General features: G+C 39.2%; 1 protein-coding gene across 2 annotated transcripts in view; it reads right to left on the bottom strand.

The window, feature by feature from the left end:
- Positions 1-19,881, bottom strand: part of sntg2 (syntrophin, gamma 2) — a 43,856-nt gene extending 23,975 nt beyond the window's left edge. For both annotated transcript variants that reach the window (XR_011982424.1, XM_023839369.2), the window contains exons 1-8: positions 19,350-19,881; positions 7,694-7,831; positions 7,151-7,207; positions 6,015-6,072; positions 4,914-4,957; positions 4,642-4,683; positions 4,355-4,442; positions 1,206-1,297 (exon numbers count right to left, since the gene is read on the bottom strand). Coding sequence is in view for 1 of the 2 variants with exons in the window: in XM_023839369.2 (XP_023695137.1) it covers positions 1,206-1,297; positions 4,355-4,442; positions 4,642-4,683; positions 4,914-4,957; positions 6,015-6,072; positions 7,151-7,207; positions 7,694-7,831; positions 19,350-19,418 (588 nt within the window). In the remaining variant the exon portion in view is untranslated. The remainder of the gene's footprint in view (positions 1-1,205; positions 1,298-4,354; positions 4,443-4,641; positions 4,684-4,913; positions 4,958-6,014; positions 6,073-7,150; positions 7,208-7,693; positions 7,832-19,349) is intronic.
- Between the last annotated feature and the right edge of the window lie 231 nt (positions 19,882-20,112).

Raw genomic sequence — 20,112 nt, 5'->3', positions numbered from 1 at the left:
CCCCCCACTCGATAACTTTTGCTGTCACCTTCCCACAAAAACACAAACACAAATGACAAGACAAAGATTAACGAAATCCAGAAACCAAACAGCTGTCATACATGGAAAAAGCTGATCCTAAAACAATGACTGATACTCAAAATTATAGAAAGAAGTAATTAAAATCTGCGTGTTTCTATATCAAAGTCTATGAGCTACAGTTGTGCTTTAGTATTGGGAGGGGTGTGGAGTGGAAGCCGAGGGGGTGTGACTGAATGGGTAGATGCCTTAGTTGAAGCAGTGACACACACTGAGAAATCTAAATGTTAAAGGCGCAATTTAAGAGGGACATTCTTGAATTCTAGAATCTGGATTTAAAACCTTATTAATGCATATACATATATTCAAAAAGAATGTTAGCCTCCTGTGCCCCTAATTTTATAATTAAATTGAATTGTGTTTTATAATCTGCAGTTATGCCTCATCTTAACTTACCGCTGTCAGATGGTAGCCAAACAGACAAGAAATTCAGCCGGTATTTGCCCTTTATAGCGGCAGTCCAAATGAATGTGCTTCCAGATATTTCCCCTGTGCCATACCAAAGCTACAGGGTTAGAAGGTTCCCTGTAATCTCCAGGCAGACCTCCATCAGCTACCGAAGCGAATGAAAATGTCACCGCGAAAGGAACGCCGAGCCAATCTAAGTGCGGTTTTGGCGAGCAGATTGATATGCTCGTCAGCCACGCCACGCGCCTGTCACCTTTCTTGTCAATTCACCCCGCTACGAGTCCAACGTCCAAATCGAAGAAAAGTGACACTAAGTCTGCATCATCCCAGAGCACCTGTGCCGACGTGTCAGTGTCTTCTCCAAGATCTTACTCAACTTTACTAGTCCTTCAGAATTCTCGTTTGTGCAAACATTCCATACATATTCTGGATTTTTTTAACTCCAGGGTACAGCTGTCTGATATAATGAAATAATAACAGAGGTCACAAAACATGTCCAATTTTAAAATCCAGTCCACAACTACCACTTGTCAAGAAAACCAAACATGCTGAATATCTTAGATGTTTATTGCTAAGTCTGTATGTCAGCTTTTTCACTTGGGGTTTGTTTGTGTATATGGATACCGGCTTTTATCGATGTAAATAAAACCATTTTATGCAGCACTTTATTTCAATGAAATCCACACAAATATTTGATATGACAAATGTAAAAAGCTTACTCTGTGATTTGAATTTCCATTTAGATGAAAACCACTGTCGAACAGTGGAGATGGTGTTCTGCTACTGTGATCACTGCGTGGTTCAGGAGAGCCTGGAACACAAAAAGCAAATAGAAAATACCGGAAAGATGTGTTTCCTGCTAAGATCTACAATTAATCGTGTTGCATTTCATCACTTTTTTAATTCAGGGGGGTGAAAACTCCTGAATGTTCTTCTCAGAATGTTTTGGGGTATTTTTGTTTTGTCTGCCAGGAAATTGATGCGATTCGTGTTGTAGCCATGTTTAGAGTATTCAAAAGGCACACATCCATCGATCCATCTGCTAACTGTTCATTCATTAAAGGGTCAAAGAAAGCGTTAAGCTCATTCCAGGAAGCACAGGCCACCAGTTAGAGAGTATTCACTGAACCGGATGTCAGTCTATCACTGGCTACGCTAAGTTGCTTTATTGATATATCTAACTACATGTCTTTGGACTGTATGTGGAAAGGGAAGGAAATCATGCAGACTCCACAAAAAGCAGGGATTTGATTCAAACCAACCAAGATGTGAAGAGACAGTGCCACCCACTGTGCCGGTTTGCCGCTCCAAATGGTGAACCATCCATCTATTCATCTATCCATTAACCCATCCATCCATCTTCAATAACTGCTTATTCACTGAAAACTCATGTGGAAATACACTGTTAGGTTTAATTATTTAGATGTAATTCAGAAATACAGGAGAAGAGGCATAACCTGTGACATTTTGAAATACCACTGGGTAGAAATATGAGTACAAAAATATAATCTTTGAATAAAGATTTTTTTCCTGTGATATTTTTATAAGCAGTATAAGCAGTAAGTAGTTTTAGAAAAAATATTAAAATGTTTTGTTTTTCATAATACAACAAAAAAATAAACTAAAATCAGAATCATAAATGTAACTCAGTTTCTGCATAAATATATTTGTGAAACTAGTACTATGAAAGGGTGGTGGGCTGTGGTGGTAAACCCTGTTGCCTTGCACCTCTGGGACCCGGGTTTGAGTCTCCGGCATTGCTCTGTGTCTGTGGAGTTTGCATGTTCTCCAACTGTTGTTGTGGGGTTTCCTTCAGGTACCGTGTATCGACAGCATTCCAAGAACATGCTAAGGGGAATTGCAGTTACCAAATTGCCCACATATGTGAGTGTACCCTGCGATGGGTTGGCACCCCATCCTGGGTTGTTCCCTGCCTTGTGCCCATAGGTTCTGGGATAGGCTCCAGACCCTCTGTAACCCTGTATATGACAAGTGGGAGCAGAAGATGGATGAATGGATGGATGAAAATACTATGAAGATATTAAATTGTATAATTTGTGTACATACCTCACTGATATTTTAAGAATAGAATATCCATCCATCATCCAAGGCACAAGCAGAAGTACAACCTGGAGAGATCATGAGTCCTTCACAGGGCACACACTCAGACAGCCACATGCAATGGGCAAATTATAGCTGCCAAACATGCAAACTCCAAGAACCCAACATGGCTGCAGGATTCAAACCATCACCTCTGAGGTATGAGATGCAACTGTGCCAGCCATAGGAATGTCATGTTCCCAGAAAAAGCTTTATCGCCTGACTGTCAGTTATGAAAAATCCGTGGCATAAAGGATTATTACAGTTGATAATAAAATCCAGATTTTGTTTGCTGTTATTACAGGCACAGGGTCAGTGCCATAGTTAGTCTCTTAAAAATGCATGTCATGACCTATATGTGTTATCTGTTTTTCATTGTAGTATTAAGTAGGATCTCAAACTACTTGTTAGTTCTGCATGAGATATTGCTCGTTTGTGCATTTTCCATATGCCCTTAATCATTATCAAATTAATCTCCAGGGATGGAAGTTTGAATCCTGTCGCACGCTCTGTGTGCATGTTTGAGTCATTGTGTTTCCTCCCATAGTGTACCACACACATGCACTTAACTGAAATGCTGCCACATTTAAGTGTGTGAGTGGGTGGCTGCCTTGTCATGGACTGGGTCCAGAGTGTCCCCTGCCCTGTGTTTCCTGGGATAGGCTCCAAGTAGCGGCGGGCAAATGAAGCTTCATGAACCATTTGCTGTATTTTTGTACTCCACTAGATGGTGTTCTTGGTTTGCTTTGGGTCATGCTTTGAGCCCTTTTATGAACAGAGACCAACATCTAGTGGGGTCAGAAAATATAGCAAATGGTTCATGAAGCTTCATTTGCCCATCATTAACTCAATATCAAAATGGATTTACCTATTATGATTGAGCAGACAGTGTCAAATATAACCTGGTTGACCGTAGTACAGAGGAATCTGCTATATTTTTAGAGCTACTTTGACACAGCACTCCCAGCTAACAGGGAACATTCCCAGAAATTTAGCCAACATTATGTGAAAGTCTTCTCAAAGTTGGCAGAGAACTTTCTTACTGTAACATTGATGGGAATGTTATATCCATGTTTTACATTTCAACAAAGGCTCTGTCAATGTCAGCATGATAACATTAGTTGAAAATCTTTTTAATAAAATTAATGAAAATATTGTTTTATAATAAATAAAATATTACATAATAAAAGTGGTATACCGTATGTGTATATGCCATACATCCTTGTTCCCATGACCTCCTCATAAACAATAGTGTTACATACTGCTCCGTCATACCCTTCATATGTTTCCGAACCTTTACTTTACTCCTTTACTTTACTTCCATCTACATTCATTTTTGAAACAGGTGGAAAATGTGGGCAGGTTCTCAAAAGGCACCAAGTGAGAACCAGCCCAGCACCAGCTCTGTCTTGGTGGAAATGAGGCATATGTGATGGTTTATAGATGCACTTGTATGGCAGAGTGATACAGCTGATGTGAAATATCCGAGTGCGGTTATACTCTGATATAGCTGCACTCATAGAAAGCCTCTTATCCAACCATATTTCTTGAGTGGAACTAACTGTTGTGTAAATGTTTTTATATTATTATTATTAGTTGTAGTAGTCATTGTAGCAGTGGTATATCATTCTGGGAACATCAGGAACACTAGACACTTTGAACGTTTCCAAACCTTAATCATAACATTCCGTAAACGTTCCTAGAACAAAACATTTTCAGTGGTGCTGTAGACTCTTTCCAGGACATCAATAAGATTACTTAGTCTTACCTAGTGGGAGCTTTAGAAATGACGGTGCATCCCTGAAGTACTGAACGGTAATTGTGACTTCATCTCCAGCATTGCGCAAAAGATGCACCTGCCATAGCAGTAAATTAGTACATGAAAGACAATGTTCTCGTCTAAATTTTAAAAAACGGTTGTTATTATTAATAATGCTTATAAACTGGTAAGTCATTATACTTTTCAAATGCTAATATGCTATTGTTTCAGACAGAGACCATTTCTGACTCAAGAAAGGTTAGATAGCTAGACAGCCATAAATTATTAATACTCACAACTTCTTCATGTGTAGAATTTTCAACACTGATGCCATTGATCTAAAAAGACATAGTAGGTAGGTAAAAGATTGTGTTTTCTTCAAAATCAAGCTCAGTTTAACTTTGTTACGAATACAACAGAGCCTAAGAGACCAGATTCTGATCATACTGTAACTCACTTTCGATAAAAGATGCAGCTATAGTGTTTCGTACGGGCAGTGCAGCCACCTGGTTTTGCTGGCCATATAACCGGGAGAATGTAACAGCAGAAAGAAAATGAACACACTGACCTGTAACACTGCGTCTCCAACGAACAGCATTCCTGTTTGATCGGCTGTTGAACAGAAGCAGGTTAATGGAATCTATAGAATATAATTACACATTTCATGAATAGTAATGGGTTTCTGTTATTAATCAAGGGTCACATCTGACTATCTTCCATTGATACCCAGGGCAGGTGGATACCTCTGAGTACGGGTCCGTTGAATTTACAAAATGGCCAGATAAAAGGTGCCAAAAAGCCAGGGTTTATTTTCCTGCATCAAAGAACCTAAACTAATTCAGTATCTCCATTTAGCATGTGCCCTTCTAATTTCACGTGGCATTACTGCCACCCATTTACAGGCGAGTCAGAATAAAATCACTGGAATTTATTCTTATATATGTTACATATGCATGTAAATGATTTATATAAGGTAAGCCTCACAAAAATGCCTAAGATGGACAGAAACGAAAAACAGTCGACAGGTTGATATAAACAATGCGATTATTTAATTGTGCATTAGGTGTAGTTTGAAACATACCGTTATTGCAGAATCAATTAAGTCTCTCATAATTGACTGCAATGTTAAGAGTGAGTGGTGAATGGTTCAAGTCTTAAGTTCAGCGAACATAATCTCTAATTAAAAACTTAATCTGAAGAGATGCTGTAAAAGTGATTCTTTCTTTTTGTAATTTTGCATATGCTTGACATGTTGAAGGCGTATTTGAAGGGATATGTGCTCATTCAGTAGTAATATAATACTGTACTGAAAGTTTGCAAAGTGCAAAGGTTATACTTTTTTCTGTTTTTCAGCCATTACTTTGCATGACACCAATGTACAACGTCAGAAAATAAAACATGCTGTTTCACACAGGATACTATCCAGTACCCTTTAACAGAAAAATGATAAACATTATGAAAATGCAGTTCAAAATATACAAATTGACAGTGCATTATAACCAGAATAAGAAGATGAATGGATGAATTATAATTAATTACTGACATTGGTTAATTCCATATAGAACTGGGTAATGGTGTACAGTACATAAATATAAATATAAAACTTATTCACATCTGTGTTGATAAGTTGATTGATTAATGGATTACTCCACCAATGTCATCACCTTACCAACTTGATCTTTAAATATCTTTGAAATGACCACGGGCACTTTGTGTTCTGAACCTCCCTGCAAGATACAAAGAGAGAGGTAAGGAGAATGCACTGATACAGTGCGTCGCCGCACCCACCACATGACAAACAAACGGCTGCACTCAGGTTCTCATCCCTGAGCTGGTTTGCTAGTCAAGACACAAAGTTCACCATTAATTCAAGAGGCTTTTTTTTTTATAGCAATGAAGCTCAATGTGCCTTCCGGTGCATTGAAACTTATGCATGTGTATGTAAACCTTCTGATAAGAGGTGTTACGATTTTTGGAAAATAATAATAAATACATTTAGGAGATAATATGAATGAAGTATAGGGATTTTTAAATAGATTTTGTCAAAAAATACATGTTTTATATGCATAACATGCTTTAAACAAAAAGAAAAGAAAATCATATACATAAAAATGACCAGCTACAATACACTGCTCTCAGAGTTGTATATATTCTAGAAGCAAATACCTTTTCACTATGATTAAGTGGGAGTTAAGTTTCCAACAATATTCTCCATTGATTCCTTATCCTGACTGCCAATTGAGCAGTGCTCTCTGGCCCGTCGAAAGCCTACTGGCTGCACTTCAGCATATATTAAGAAAATCAACATAACCTGACCACAATTCTTGGATTGGAGAAAAACGCATATAAAAAGTTGACCGACTGCTTCCATCCATGCAATAATGAGTTTAAATGAACAACCTTTGACTGGAAGCGTTTAACTGGCAGAGGACAATTACATCGTCAATTCATATACAGCAGTTACAGTCCTTACATCGATGCTGACTAAATAGTATTTCACCTATGATGCATTAAGCTTAACTGAACCATTTGTTCTAATAACAACACATTAAGGATCTTTGATTGACCATGCTGCATGCTCAGATCTCTATAGATATATTTTTGCTTCAAAAATGTAGATAATAAATTCTAATAAATCTAATAAATTTTAGACAGGGTTACCACTATAATAATGAATAATAATAAAATCAAACAATTGTAAACTTGAGCTTGGAGTGAGCTTGTTTTCTATATTCATATATAAGCTGAACTGAGCAATCAATGAGCAAAAATGATGCATTTGTATAACAAAATAATCAAACCTACTTTGATGCTTAGACCCAAGCCCCCAACAGCTTGCCTTCGAAGTACAATGGTTCTGTGCTTTAAAAATGGAAATTTAGTATGTAAAACAATAAAGAGTTTTCAAAGCATTATGACAGCATTTATGACATGGCCAAGACTTAGCATGCGGAGCTAGCATTAGGTTGTTTCATTATATCATACATTGTATCATTTAATGCTAAATGTATTTACACTATATTTGCACAACTGATAGCAAGACACCTCTTTGTCCCTTTCATCCCAGCTTCAATGTGTGACCTTTGGTTCACTGATAGTCCTCCGTTTAGTTCTGGAGAGTTAGTCCTGATGTCTTTGTGCAATGCTTTCTGTTATTATATTCCCGAGTTCTCTATGCTAGCCCTGGTCACAATATAGAAATTACCATTTGAAAAAAGGTTGAAAAAAGGACTAAAGTGTAAATTACCTGCTATTTTAATATCTGACAATGCAGAGAACAATTCACCCTGTGAAACAGAAGCTGGGTCCATGTGTGCTTGGTGTATTACGTAAAGTCCCGGTACTTACATCTGAATGGGATTCGCCTCCGCCGATACGGATCACATCCTGTTTTTGTATGGTTAATACTTCTTTTGTTAGCTTTAGACGAATATCACAGGTATTATCGGTGTCTTCGTTGTACAGCAAGGCTATTCCAGTTTTGGTCTGTTGATAAAAGATAAAAAATATGTAGCATTGATTTAAATATTAAGTGGATTTATGAAGATCCTTACATATAAGTAAATCCTTATATTGTTTATTTCGATTAATGGGGTTTTCCTTATATTTAAATTTCAGTTTAATATTTAGCTCCGTGATCTTTTTGTTTGAAGATACCAGTAGATGTGCACCATAGTGAAACAGTGTCTGATGATCAAATGATCAATACCTCAAATGATAACTTTTGACAAGAAAAGTATTAAACACGAAGTACATAGCATATGTGCTTGAGACTTCAGATCACATTAGCAATGCATCCTGTCATTATTATTACAATTATTATTATTATTATCACCACACCATTATGTAAAAACTGTCACACCCTTGTAATCAGGTAATTGAGTCCCGTCTGTGTGATTGTGTGATTGGTAGTTAGCTTTGAATTAAATTTAACATGGCACTGAGCAATGCTTGCTGCTCAGTCATCATCTTTGCTCCTGGAGGGTAGGGCTCAGAGCTTTATTTGGTTCAGATACCAGTGTGTGGTCTCTGAACCCCAGTTTATGGGGTTTGTATCTGTTTCTCCTGGGTTTTGGTCAGAGTTGGCAGCACCATCACTGGATTCATATCTCAGGGTGCAGGTATTTATGTTCCAGGCGCGTCGTTCTGGATGGCTGGTATCCCATCTTGAGTTTCTTCATCTTGTTTAGCTGGCGTCTTGTTTCTGGGGTTCATAGTCATAATTAGCCAGAGCTGGGACCCGTATCATGAATCAGGATTTCTAACTTAGCCGGATAACTTGTCAGATTTAAGGTAGTCTGGGCTAAATGTAAATAAACAAATATAAAGTCCATTTAAATTGTGGTACCTTAAATCTGACAAGTTATCCGACTAAGAAAGAGAACTGGCTTTGTGATGCAGGCCCCTGGTGGGCTGGGGAACAGGCACCTTGTTTTTACGTAGTTTGTAGTTACCCTGTTTTTGTGTTTCAGCCCCACTTCCTGTTTCCTGGGTCCTGTTTCCTGTTTCCTGTTTTCAGTTTTACAGCCCTTCTGTGGCACTTCAGCCTAAAGCCGCCCCAGCCAGTTATCTGTCCCACAGTGTGCTGTTCCTTTGTCTCAGGGGGCAGCAAGCAGAACGCCTGGCATTGTGGGTCGAGGGCCCAATCCGTGCTGCCTCATCTTTGGAGTCCGGTTGTGAAAGTCAATACATGTTTTTTAACTGAGCAATTTGAAAAAAACACATTTAGCATTTGGTTTTTTAACACTAAAACCCACCAATGACTAATTTTGATGCTCATCATGTCTGTAAAATAAGCCCAAAGAACAAAAAAAAGAATAAAACAGTTTAAATTATCCTTGATTTATTAATGCTCAAATAGGACAGCATGGAAATGGACAAGAAGCACATAGCACATAACAATCTCTCAGTTGTTATCCACCTATAATTAATTGGAGGTAATTACCCTTCCAAACTTAATCATTACTAATCATACAGGCAGGGGCGTTGGGGAGGGGGGATACCCAGGCAGAATAAGGGTCACCGGCATTTTATAAGGGCCCCTAAACCTACCCTTTGGGGCACCCCACTCAACAAAATGCCCCTCCACGTTGCAAAATCTGCAGATACCCCCCACCCACCCCGCTACAAAAATTGCAACTAAACGAAAACTATAAATACTGCTTCTAAAACTAACTAAAATAAAATAAATTAAATAAAACCAAATATCAAATACTTTCCACTGCCATGTTTTATTTATGATTCGTTTATCCTTAATTAGCGTGATTAACACCTGGAACATGTCTTGCTCATTTTGAGGACATTAGTACATAATGTTCACTGTGTGTTCATGTAGGATTCTCTAAAGATCAGACACATATCATACTCTACAACTTTCAGTGTAAATTACCAAAACCTAAACTAAAAGTAAAATATGTAACAAAAAACTAATATAATCACACTGAAAACTAACACTAAACTGGATTTCAAATGAAAATTGAAAATTATATAAAAATTAAAAATAAATTAAAAAATAAAAATCCAAACCATAATAACACTACTGTATGTGTGGGGGGGGGGGGGGGCAAGCTGACATTTTGTCAAGGGGCCCAGAAATCACACTCCCCTGCAAACAGAGTGACAGAAAAAATACAATATTCTGAAAGAAACAGGGAAAGAAACGTGTAGTAATGCAGGGTGTGTTTGTCGTTTGTCGCATGCTTGTCTGGCTGGAACATTCTGGAAGGATCCCATCCAGCATATGATATGGGACCTTCATCTCTCATTTGAATATAATAACGAGGGAGCCTGAGATGAGGTGGAAGGTCATTCATGCATTGGTAACTTTGGGAAACCATGAAGGTTTGTAGCAGCTTTCTTTTCCTTTCTTTTTTTTTGGTTTTAGAACATATGAAATGTCAGTAGGGAATCAAATAGAACTTCAATTCAAATGCCACAGAAAAATGTCCACCCATCCCATGCAGTACAGGGCACAAGCAGGGGAGTGTAAAGGGTGGGTGGGCAAGTTCAGACGATTCCTTCTGCCCCTAAGTGACGGTGGCCCAAAAAAATTGGAACATAATTGGATTGATCTGAGGTGGGGAGGCTCAAAATGATATGATTTCATGGGGCCCAAAATCTCTAGTGGCCCCCAGGGCCCAAGGCTGGGTTATAGCCTGAATGAGATGCCAGTCCATTGTAGAGCATATACACACACGTACACACACACACACACACACACCAGATGCAGCATTTGAACAACATTACAAGAATTGCCTGTCAGCTTTTACATTTCTTGTATGTCCAGGTAGTACGACATGATTTTATCAGGTATTTAACACTGGAGGAGATATACTGATCCTGAATAAGATTCTTTTTTTTCATTTAACACTTAGCACTTTAATTAATACTTAAATAGTTACAGATAAGAGGAATGACATCAGAGGTTCAAAGTTTACATTCCGGTCATTGCTTAAATTTTAATTCAAATTCACAACTTAGTCTCGCTTCCTGGATAAGGTGTGATATCCTGGGATTTTCAGGTCAGCTGCAGTCCAATGCCAGTAAATTAATTTAATTTTAGCACCCTTCCTGCCTTAATGTGGTACACAATAATCACTAAACTGCGTTTAGTTCAGGAAGGTGTTTATGGCTGTCATGAGAGAGCATGGTGAGGAATCCATGCCCATCCATTTCCCAGAAATCTTTTCCTGCCTGTCTCAGAATCGCCAAGACTGAGATAAGCTTCAGTTGAAAATAAATGTATGGTGGACACCTCATACATACATAACTGGTCATGAGGCAAACTTAATTATACATATATAATTGCCAGTTGAGTCAATCATCTGCAGACATCTGAAACAGCATCAATTTAGCATCAACATTAATTCGATAATATTAATTAATTGAGTGAATGATAATGAATACTGAATAATCACGATTGCAGATATCGACAGCAGCGGGAAAAGAACTCTGCATCCACAGCAAGGAAAGATAAGTTACGATGTTCCCGAAAAAGGCAAACTGCAGTGGGTTAGTCCAGATTAAAATGCAGGACCTGACATTAAAATTCCTACCTGCCTCGCATCTGAATGGAAATGAAAGAGGGGCTGGAGGTTAGGGGTAATGAAGCAGAGCTGAGTAGCTTTATTGGGAAAGTAAACACATCAGGACAGGATTAATACAATATCATCTGTCTGATTTCTGGAATAACTGAAGAATCACTTACAGGGTCGGGATTGCATTATAAGCTCAGGTCCATGCAAAGCGATGTTAAATGGCTTGGTTTCGGGGGGGGGGGGGGGCTTGCGAGCAGATAAAGGAAAGCCTAGGAAGACTAGCTCGTTTTTACATTAAGGCTGATCGATGGCCACAGCTCCAAGTCCTCTGACAGTCCCACTCTGTCGGGTGTAATTAAGTTTGTAACCGAAACAGGGCAGCCCGCGAGCACTTTCAAACCAGGGAGCCGGACAAGTTTAAAATATATACGCTCGATAAAATGAAGTAATAATAATCCTTTGGGCGGATTTTTCAAGCGCAGGAAGTATGTAGGCAAACGTTGTTTTATCATCTGCAATGAATCTATCAACGGGTAGTTTCAAAGACGAAATGATGCTTTTCTTTACAGCCCCAAGCACCAAACGAGGATGATATGTTAGCTCGGGATGACATATCTAAGAGAAAACCTGCATATTTTTCATATTCATATACAATTCATAGCCATCATACCCACTGGGCAAAGTAGCATGTATTCATTTATTGTCTGATTGCAAAATAAGAGTTAAAAACGGAATTTTGGAATTTCTATACATTTATTCCATAATAGCTTCATATTAAAATGGTCTCATTGATTGAGTCCTTTTAGAATCTGTTAATTTCCATTTGCAGGTCTCAAATAAATTCAGTGTTAACACTGCTACCGCTCATTTTGGTAGTTATATGTAATTTTAGCACTTCTGTCTAGCTAGTATTATATTAAACCTTTAGGGGTATCGATTTTGTCTGTATTGTTGCACAATACCTGGTGGTGGTTTGCTGTCTGAGAACCAAAATTATGGCTCTTTCCTTGCAAGTTTATGTTTAATTGAATCTGAACTAAAATAGTAAGCACATCAGGAGTTTGGATTGTGTTGCTAAAGGAATTCTTTCTGGAGACAATTTTTCTTTTTCTTTAGCCAGAGGTTATAGAAGCTGTTGCCCTCAAGCTCAGAGTAACATTTACACACAGCACGTATACTCTCAAGTCCATGATGCTGAAGCTTCATGTCTGAATTTAAGAGTATACCTCAGAGCAAGACGAGTGAATCCTGCCTTGCAGTAATAAACACTGAGAGATGGACCCAGATCATTTCAGCAGGTCCAGTGCAGAATGTCAGAGCTGTACATTGTCAATAATCTTCACATTGGCTACTGCCAGCCCTGTACTTTGTTTAGTTTTTTTTCCCCGTGAATTGTGCTTTGTAGATAATGTCCTGCATATAAATATGCCTCATCTGCATGCATTCACTCATGCAGCTTCACAATAAATAAGTATTCATCTTCCAACCACTTATCCTGGTCCCTGTCACGGGAGGTCCTGGTGCCGATCCCAGGGGACACGGGGCCACACCCTGAGTCCATCTCAGGGCCTACGTCCAGGCAATTTATAGACACCAGTTAACATCACTGCATGTTTTTGGACTGCAGGAAGACAGCCGCAGAACATGGAAGGAATGTGCAAAATCCACAGGTACAGAGTGGGGGCTCCTAGTCCTGGAGGTGTGAGGAAGCAGTGCACTCCAGTGACACATGCTAACCCCTCGTTTAAACTTTAATTCAAAATATCTATGTTTTATCCATCCATCTTCCATAACTTCTTCTCCAGTGTTGAGGTTAGCCTGGAACTCCTCCCAGAGAGCACAGAGAATGAATGCCAGTCTCTCATGGGACGGACACACACACACACACACACACACACGCACATGTAGGGTAAACATATCCTTATGGGGACCACTCATTCATTTCAATGGGGAAAAATGCTAACGCTAACTATGACAACCTTAACCCCTACCCTGCCCTAACCATAACCATAAGTAACCTAACAAAATACAAGAGTTTTTGCATTTTTAGTTTTTTCATAGCAGTCACCGATTTTTATAAAATAGAGTTTTCCCTTATGGGGACCAGGAAACCGGTCCCCATAAGGGGAAAAAATGGATATTTATCACGTTATGGGGACATTGTGTCCCCATAAGGATAGGTAAACCCGATCGCACGCACACACATACACACAGGTTTGTAATTATATATTTGTGGGGACTCTCTATTAATTTCTATGGGAAAAACCCTAATCCCAACATTAACTGTAACCCCTACCCAGCCCTAACCTTAACCATAAATAACCAAACAAATGCAAGATTTTTTTTTTAGTTTTTTTGTGATTGCAGTCATACTGTAGATTTTTATAAAATTGAGTTGGGGACCAAAAAAAATGTCCCATCAAAGTAAAAATAACAGTTTTTTATCACATATACACATACATAAAAGTTCATAAAATATTGTTTAGTTTGCAAAATTTAATTAGTCATTTTGCTCCTCAGTGCTCTAGCCAAACATCAGCATTTCAAACTCTGTATTATGCTTTATTCCACATCCAGTACTCCTCACGCAACTAAAATACCCATGAATAAAAAATGACCCGTAACACTGCAGGAGAAAAGCTGTGATAAGCGCCTGTTTTAGTCCGAGCCCTCTTGGTGCCTCAGTTCGAATAGGGAGACTCCATTTAGCTCGGCTTCTTATTTATATGTTTATTTACTAGGTGAATGAAAAAGTTTGAACAGGGAGCAACTGGGTACTGTGCCAACCGCGGTAACAGGAGGGAATGCCGAAGCAGAATTGAGAGCTATTAGAGCGTAACTCTAACCCAGTATGGAGGGCAACAGGAAGCATAACACTGTCAGAGGCCAACTTTAGCATTTTAGCATCATTACTGTCAATGGCCATAAGCCAAAATGGTCGTCCCAGCTCCAGTGAAATCTGTTTGGTAAATACAGAAGCACACACATCTGGAACTGGGTGGTTCAGAATGTAGCCCTTCTACACTCTAGTTTCTCTAATTCGATCCCTCCGCCTTACGCCATGCTTGTGGCACTCGCATGACCTCCTTGTGTCTGTGCTGGTTTCCTCTGAGAGTTTGTCTGTGCCCTACAATGCACTGGCCTCCCATTCACGGTGCTCCCTACCCCCATGTCAAATAAGCAGTATAAAAGATGGTTTATCAAGTAAAATATGGAGAGAATGATGAAAAATAATAATCCTGATTTAATAATATATTCAGATGTCTGAGGTGAGCTTCCCGGCCTATGGGATATTTGACTTGCTTTGCTCTTGGGGGTTAGTTAACACTGTTCCCCCACATGTCTGGAGTCCAGATTTCAAGTCGCTGCCCAGGCTCTATGTGTGTGGAGTTTGCGTGTTCTCCCAGTGTCATCGTGGGGTTTTGTCTGTGGTTCGCTGATCCCCGCCCCCATAGTCCAAAAACATCTTAAGGTGAATTAGGCTTGCTGGATGTTGTGAGTGCCCTCTCCTGGGTTGTTCTGGGCCTGGAGCTTAAGGCGTAGGCTCTGGATCCCTGCGAACCTGCATAGGACAAGCAGTTATGGATAGATGAACGTTTTGCTCTCACAGTAATTATTAGTGTCTACATCGCTTGCAGGTACTGCAAAGAACCCAAGATTTCCAGAAAGCTTAGGCAGGGATTTAAGTACTTGCTCTTCATTCAAGCCTGAGGTAATGAATCGATTGACCCAAGAGGCACTGTCTTATCCGTGAATCAAGTAGCGGCAGTCTTTTAAGACTGAAACGTCACGTATGCTTGATGAGGTTGTGCAGCCCCTTCAAATGATGTCTGGAGCCACAGTTCACAGTCAAAGACAGATTTGACATGTTATTGTATTTGATAGACTCAACCAGATGAGCTGAAGTGTACAAAAAAGGAACAAATTACAGTACGTAAGTAGTATTGATGTGGCTGAATAAGAGTCAATGAAGCCTCACAATGACAGATCCGATCTCTCTGAATATCTCCAAGTACTGAAAATTATTAACCTTGGAAGGTGATGACATTCAATAGTTGCATGTTTTTTGAGAGCTGGATTTGCGTGAAGGTCCAGTTCACATCAGTTGAATCTGAGCAAGCTTAAGTAATACTGTGGATTACAATAGTCTAGTAGATCCAAAATATCTCAAAAATATCCAGAACAGTCAATGACTGACTTGCCATTTTTAACAGAAGAAAAACAATTAAGCTGTAAATTGCAGGAAAAACACTGTCAGAGTGCAAAAACAGATGGAAGCAAGACATTTAGCATAAACAATTAGAGAAGAAATAAAATTCAGACAAAGACAGTCCCTGTCAAGAAAATGCAAAGGTCAGGCACGCCTTTACTCAATTATGAATCTATTTTGTTGCTGTATTCAGCAAAGCTAAGTGTGATTTCCATTTTCATTTCATTCCATTTTGTGGAAATGAGTGTGAGTGATCGTTCACCCTAAATGGCTGTTTGTCTAACTTAGAGCATGTAGGATGTGAAAATGGCCTTCTGGATGCCAAGGTTCGTTCATTCTAAATGGCAGAGTTTAGCGGCCAAATACGGTACGACATTTTTAAGCTATAGCTGTAGGCTACATTAGATGAACGCAGCATCGTTATCTTTTTGACTTTCCGAGATAATATCGCATTACTACCAAATACTGAAATGCCCATGATGCACTGTATATTTACCATCACCTAGTGGAGTCACTTGCTATAACAAAACTGCTGTGCTTGAGAAAATTTTAATGAATTAACCTTCCTACTCAAACTGGCAAATCCTATAAAACCAGTGAAACCAGTGGAACCTCCCCAAATGGATGCTTAGAAAAGAGCAGCTGTTTTCCCTACAATAATGTGAAGGAATCCAGCAGTTAAAGAAATAATAAAATCCGACATTTAATCAGTCAAACACCCAGCCCTAATTGACTAAAAATTAGATCAAGATGATTTCATTACAGTTGTTACAGAAAATTCTACAGGAAAAAAGAATAACAGCACTTTGATGATGAAACCTTAGGTGTCCTCGCTGAATTCATCAAAGTCGATAATTATGAGGGATAAAATCCCTTTAGGGGATAAGAACAGAATAAAACTTGCACAGTCATGTTAGTAGTGGGGCTGTGTTTTATACCCTCTTCTCATCCCTGAAGAAATGCGTGAATCCTGGATTCTCATAGGATGAGTCAAGGGTAATTTGTTGCACAAATCATTTACTACACGACGTTTATAATTTTTGCATACAACACGCAATAGTATCCACAGACATTTAGCATCCATTGTCCGCCGAAATATGTGCCTTAATCAACTTCGTTAAGCTGCATTTCCTACTATATGCATGCCGCTCACATTCGTCCACACGGCTTTGGAAAGCCGACGAGATAAAGTCATTTAAATGAATGATTTAACATATAGCGCACGGAGCCGAAGGACCAAGTGATTGATGTGAAAGGAATGCAGCTAGACAGAGGCAAAACTGACAAGGGCTTAGTGTCGTGACAGGCGTTAAAGGCATCCGGCCTCCCTCAAGAGACTAATAACGGCCCTCTAGAATTAAGGAGCACCACTGGTGGAGAGCAGAGCTCTCTAGAACAAAACAGCCCAAAGAGCAGAGCATATTTTATATACGGTACAGTGCAAATTTAGCCAGACTATATTTCAGAATTCTCTTCTGTCCGTCCTTTCAAGCTGCCTAGCTAGACAACTTCAACTGAAACTACTACAGACTTACCAAATAAACTCATTTTTTATACATGTTAGCTGGGCGACACTATTAATCACCCAGGTTAATGCCTGCACATCTTTTCAGGTCACTACACTAGAAAGCAAAGAGGGATTTAATATGTCCTACATATATGATTAATCTCTAATCTTTATCCTTATATAGTTCATATGCGGCTAGTTCATGATTATATATGAAGGTACCTGTAATTAACAGGACATTAAAATGCATATTAACCACTTTGTGAAGAGAGACTCTGAAAAATGGTTTCTGGTTTGCAATATACCAACAGAGCAGCTTCAGTAAATTAAAATGTCTGTTTTTCAAATATAGTCATCAAAGTACAAATACCCAAAATGAAATACTATTAACTGTCCCTATACCCTAATATCTTATTCCAAGATATATTCCAAAAGCTACTGATTTTGCGTCTTCCGGTACGTCACAGGCCTTCGTTGATGTGAATGTGTTACAGAGAAAACAATCCAGACATCCACACATCTGTGTGCTCTGAGGTAATTAAAAGGATGATTAAAATGGACTGAACATCTTACATTTTAGTTTGCAGTCTTATATCTTATGGGCTGATTTGTATTTTTTTCTATGCAGTGACAATATATCCAGGAAACAATATAAGCAGAAAAGGTTTAATTTTTCCTGTGACTGAGTGTAGTTTTCCTGTTTATGTTTTGTTTACTGACAGTACTGAAGTCAGTAAATTACTAAGCACTGCATTACTTCCTCTGCTTTGCATCTCTTTCCATCTCCATCCACCACATGTGCTATCTACGAGGAGCAACTTGGGCATTTATACCCTGTCATTAGGATAACTTTACTAATTTTACTTGAAAATATTCAAATCTGCATCTTGGTATTTTCACGAAAGACTAAAATCCCTGGATAGAGTGCGGCCCCAAATCACGTAGCTGTTCATTGCATTCTTCCTTTTTATAAGAATGCGTAACCCTGTCGAGTATGACAGTAAGAGGAGTTAAGACTGTCGAATATTTACTCGATGAAAGGCAATGCCATACCAATTTAAAGACAAAGAATTTGATAAGTTGAGAAAAGATGCTCATGAGATAAGCATTGCATTATTTCAGAATTGTGAGGCTGTGTATGTTGGAATTGTGAGAGACGTGTGGTTTGACTGCATTTGCAGTGGTATTAATGATGTATCGTACGGCTTGGTGAAATCAGTGATGTATCACGATGCGAGCGAGACGAGCACTGCAAAGGGACTGCTCTTTCAGAGCAATGCACCTTGCACAGAGTGAACCGCAACTGCAAAGTTGTAGGTGTTCTCCTTTATAGAACAACGCACTTGAATTAAGAGCACGCCCAAATCTTATATGGAGAGAGCTTTTCCATAGATGTTGCACGTTCATTATGTTCAACTTTTCACTGGATTTTCAATGGACTGAAAATCGATGCAGATTTCGCCCATTGAATGGACCCAAGCTGGAAAGTTTCAATCCCTATTTGGAGAGATTTGCATTAAGAGCATGTCTAAATCGTGTATGGAGGAAAGCTTCTCTGTACCTTTTACATATTCAATATGTGCAACTTCCCTGTGGCCAAAGATCCCAGTGCCTTCTGCAAGGTCACAAGGAGATTCGACTATTGACTATATTTCTACTCAATAATTCTCTCGCTACACAAAAACTGGAACCCTAACCTATGCTGCTATGTGTGCCTTACATACATAAATAATATGCAACATATAATCCGTGTGTGAAGTCTAAATTGACACCCTACGGAAACATATACAGTACATGCTATATTGACAGGTTACCTAGTGGCAACTATTGAACTACAAAGAAGCACTGAAATATATGCATATATTATATGAATATAAATATCCTACAAAGGCCAAGATTAATACCACGAATATGCAGATATGTTTAATTTTAAACTATAAATAAAACAGATTTAAGAATAATAATTATTAGTAGTAGTAGTAGTACTAATCAGGGTATAATAGTAGTATTTGTACAGTAGTATTACTGCTACTACTACTGTAAATCCCCTATATATCCTAAATTATACATTAATTATACCATTATCAACTTTTCTTGGTAAACCTCAGCTGCACTTTCTGAATCTATTTTCTAATTTTTAGTAAATTCCACTTCACCTTTTACAACCCCCGCCCCCCGAAAAAAAAATTCTCCTTTTAGTCTCTCCCTCCTTCGCAGCTGTAGCAAAAGTGAAATAAGGCTTCTACTTGCCCAAGTTGGCACCGGGAGGCTGACTGGTCGCTCAATGACTTCAGCTGGCTGATTCCCGGCCACGTTCATCTCCCATGCAAGCCCTTACTGGTGAACTCGGAAGGAGGATTTGTCACTCATTCATCCCGGAAAAAAAAACCCAGAAAAAGCCAGGTTCAGCCTACAAATGATCCCGTCTTGAGCGCCGCGGAAGGCAGGCAGAGGCGAAAGATCTGAAGCATGCTGCTCCGCTCGCTGACGGAGAGCGATCGAAGGCAGCTGAGTCCCGCTCTCCACCACCACTTTGTGACGGGAGGGGCTCTTTCTTCCACCTTTATATATTTTGTTTGTTTTATTCCCCGTAGGCAGAAGAGAGACTCTCCCCGGTGAAGTCTTCCCTCCTCGGGGCTTCAGAGCGGAGTACGCTCCGCGATGCCGTTTCCAGCTGCACTGCGCAGTGCCGATGCGAGCGCCGAGACGCTCAGTTCAATCTGTACAGCATCTTTCGCCTCCACCTGCTGGCTCTTCCGTTGCCTTCCTTTCCCCCCACTGGCGACATCACATTGAAATGTCCATTTGACCGTAACAGTTTCATTTTTTTAAGAGATATGACGAAGGTTTATGATATTTTAATGGTCATGTTGATAGTATCGGAACACTATATCATAAGCTGACCATCATATACAGAGTTTTTTGTGTTGTTGTTGTTGTTCATTTTTTTTTTTTTACACCCAAGAGCAATACGATGTAATAACAAATACTTGTTGACTATGGATGGGACACA

The sequence above is a fragment of the Paramormyrops kingsleyae genome, chromosome 14 (assembly GCF_048594095.1).
Source record: "Paramormyrops kingsleyae isolate MSU_618 chromosome 14, PKINGS_0.4, whole genome shotgun sequence".
Taxonomy (NCBI): domain Eukaryota; kingdom Metazoa; phylum Chordata; class Actinopteri; order Osteoglossiformes; family Mormyridae; genus Paramormyrops; species Paramormyrops kingsleyae.
This window is presented reverse-complemented; position numbering and strand designations above follow the sequence as displayed.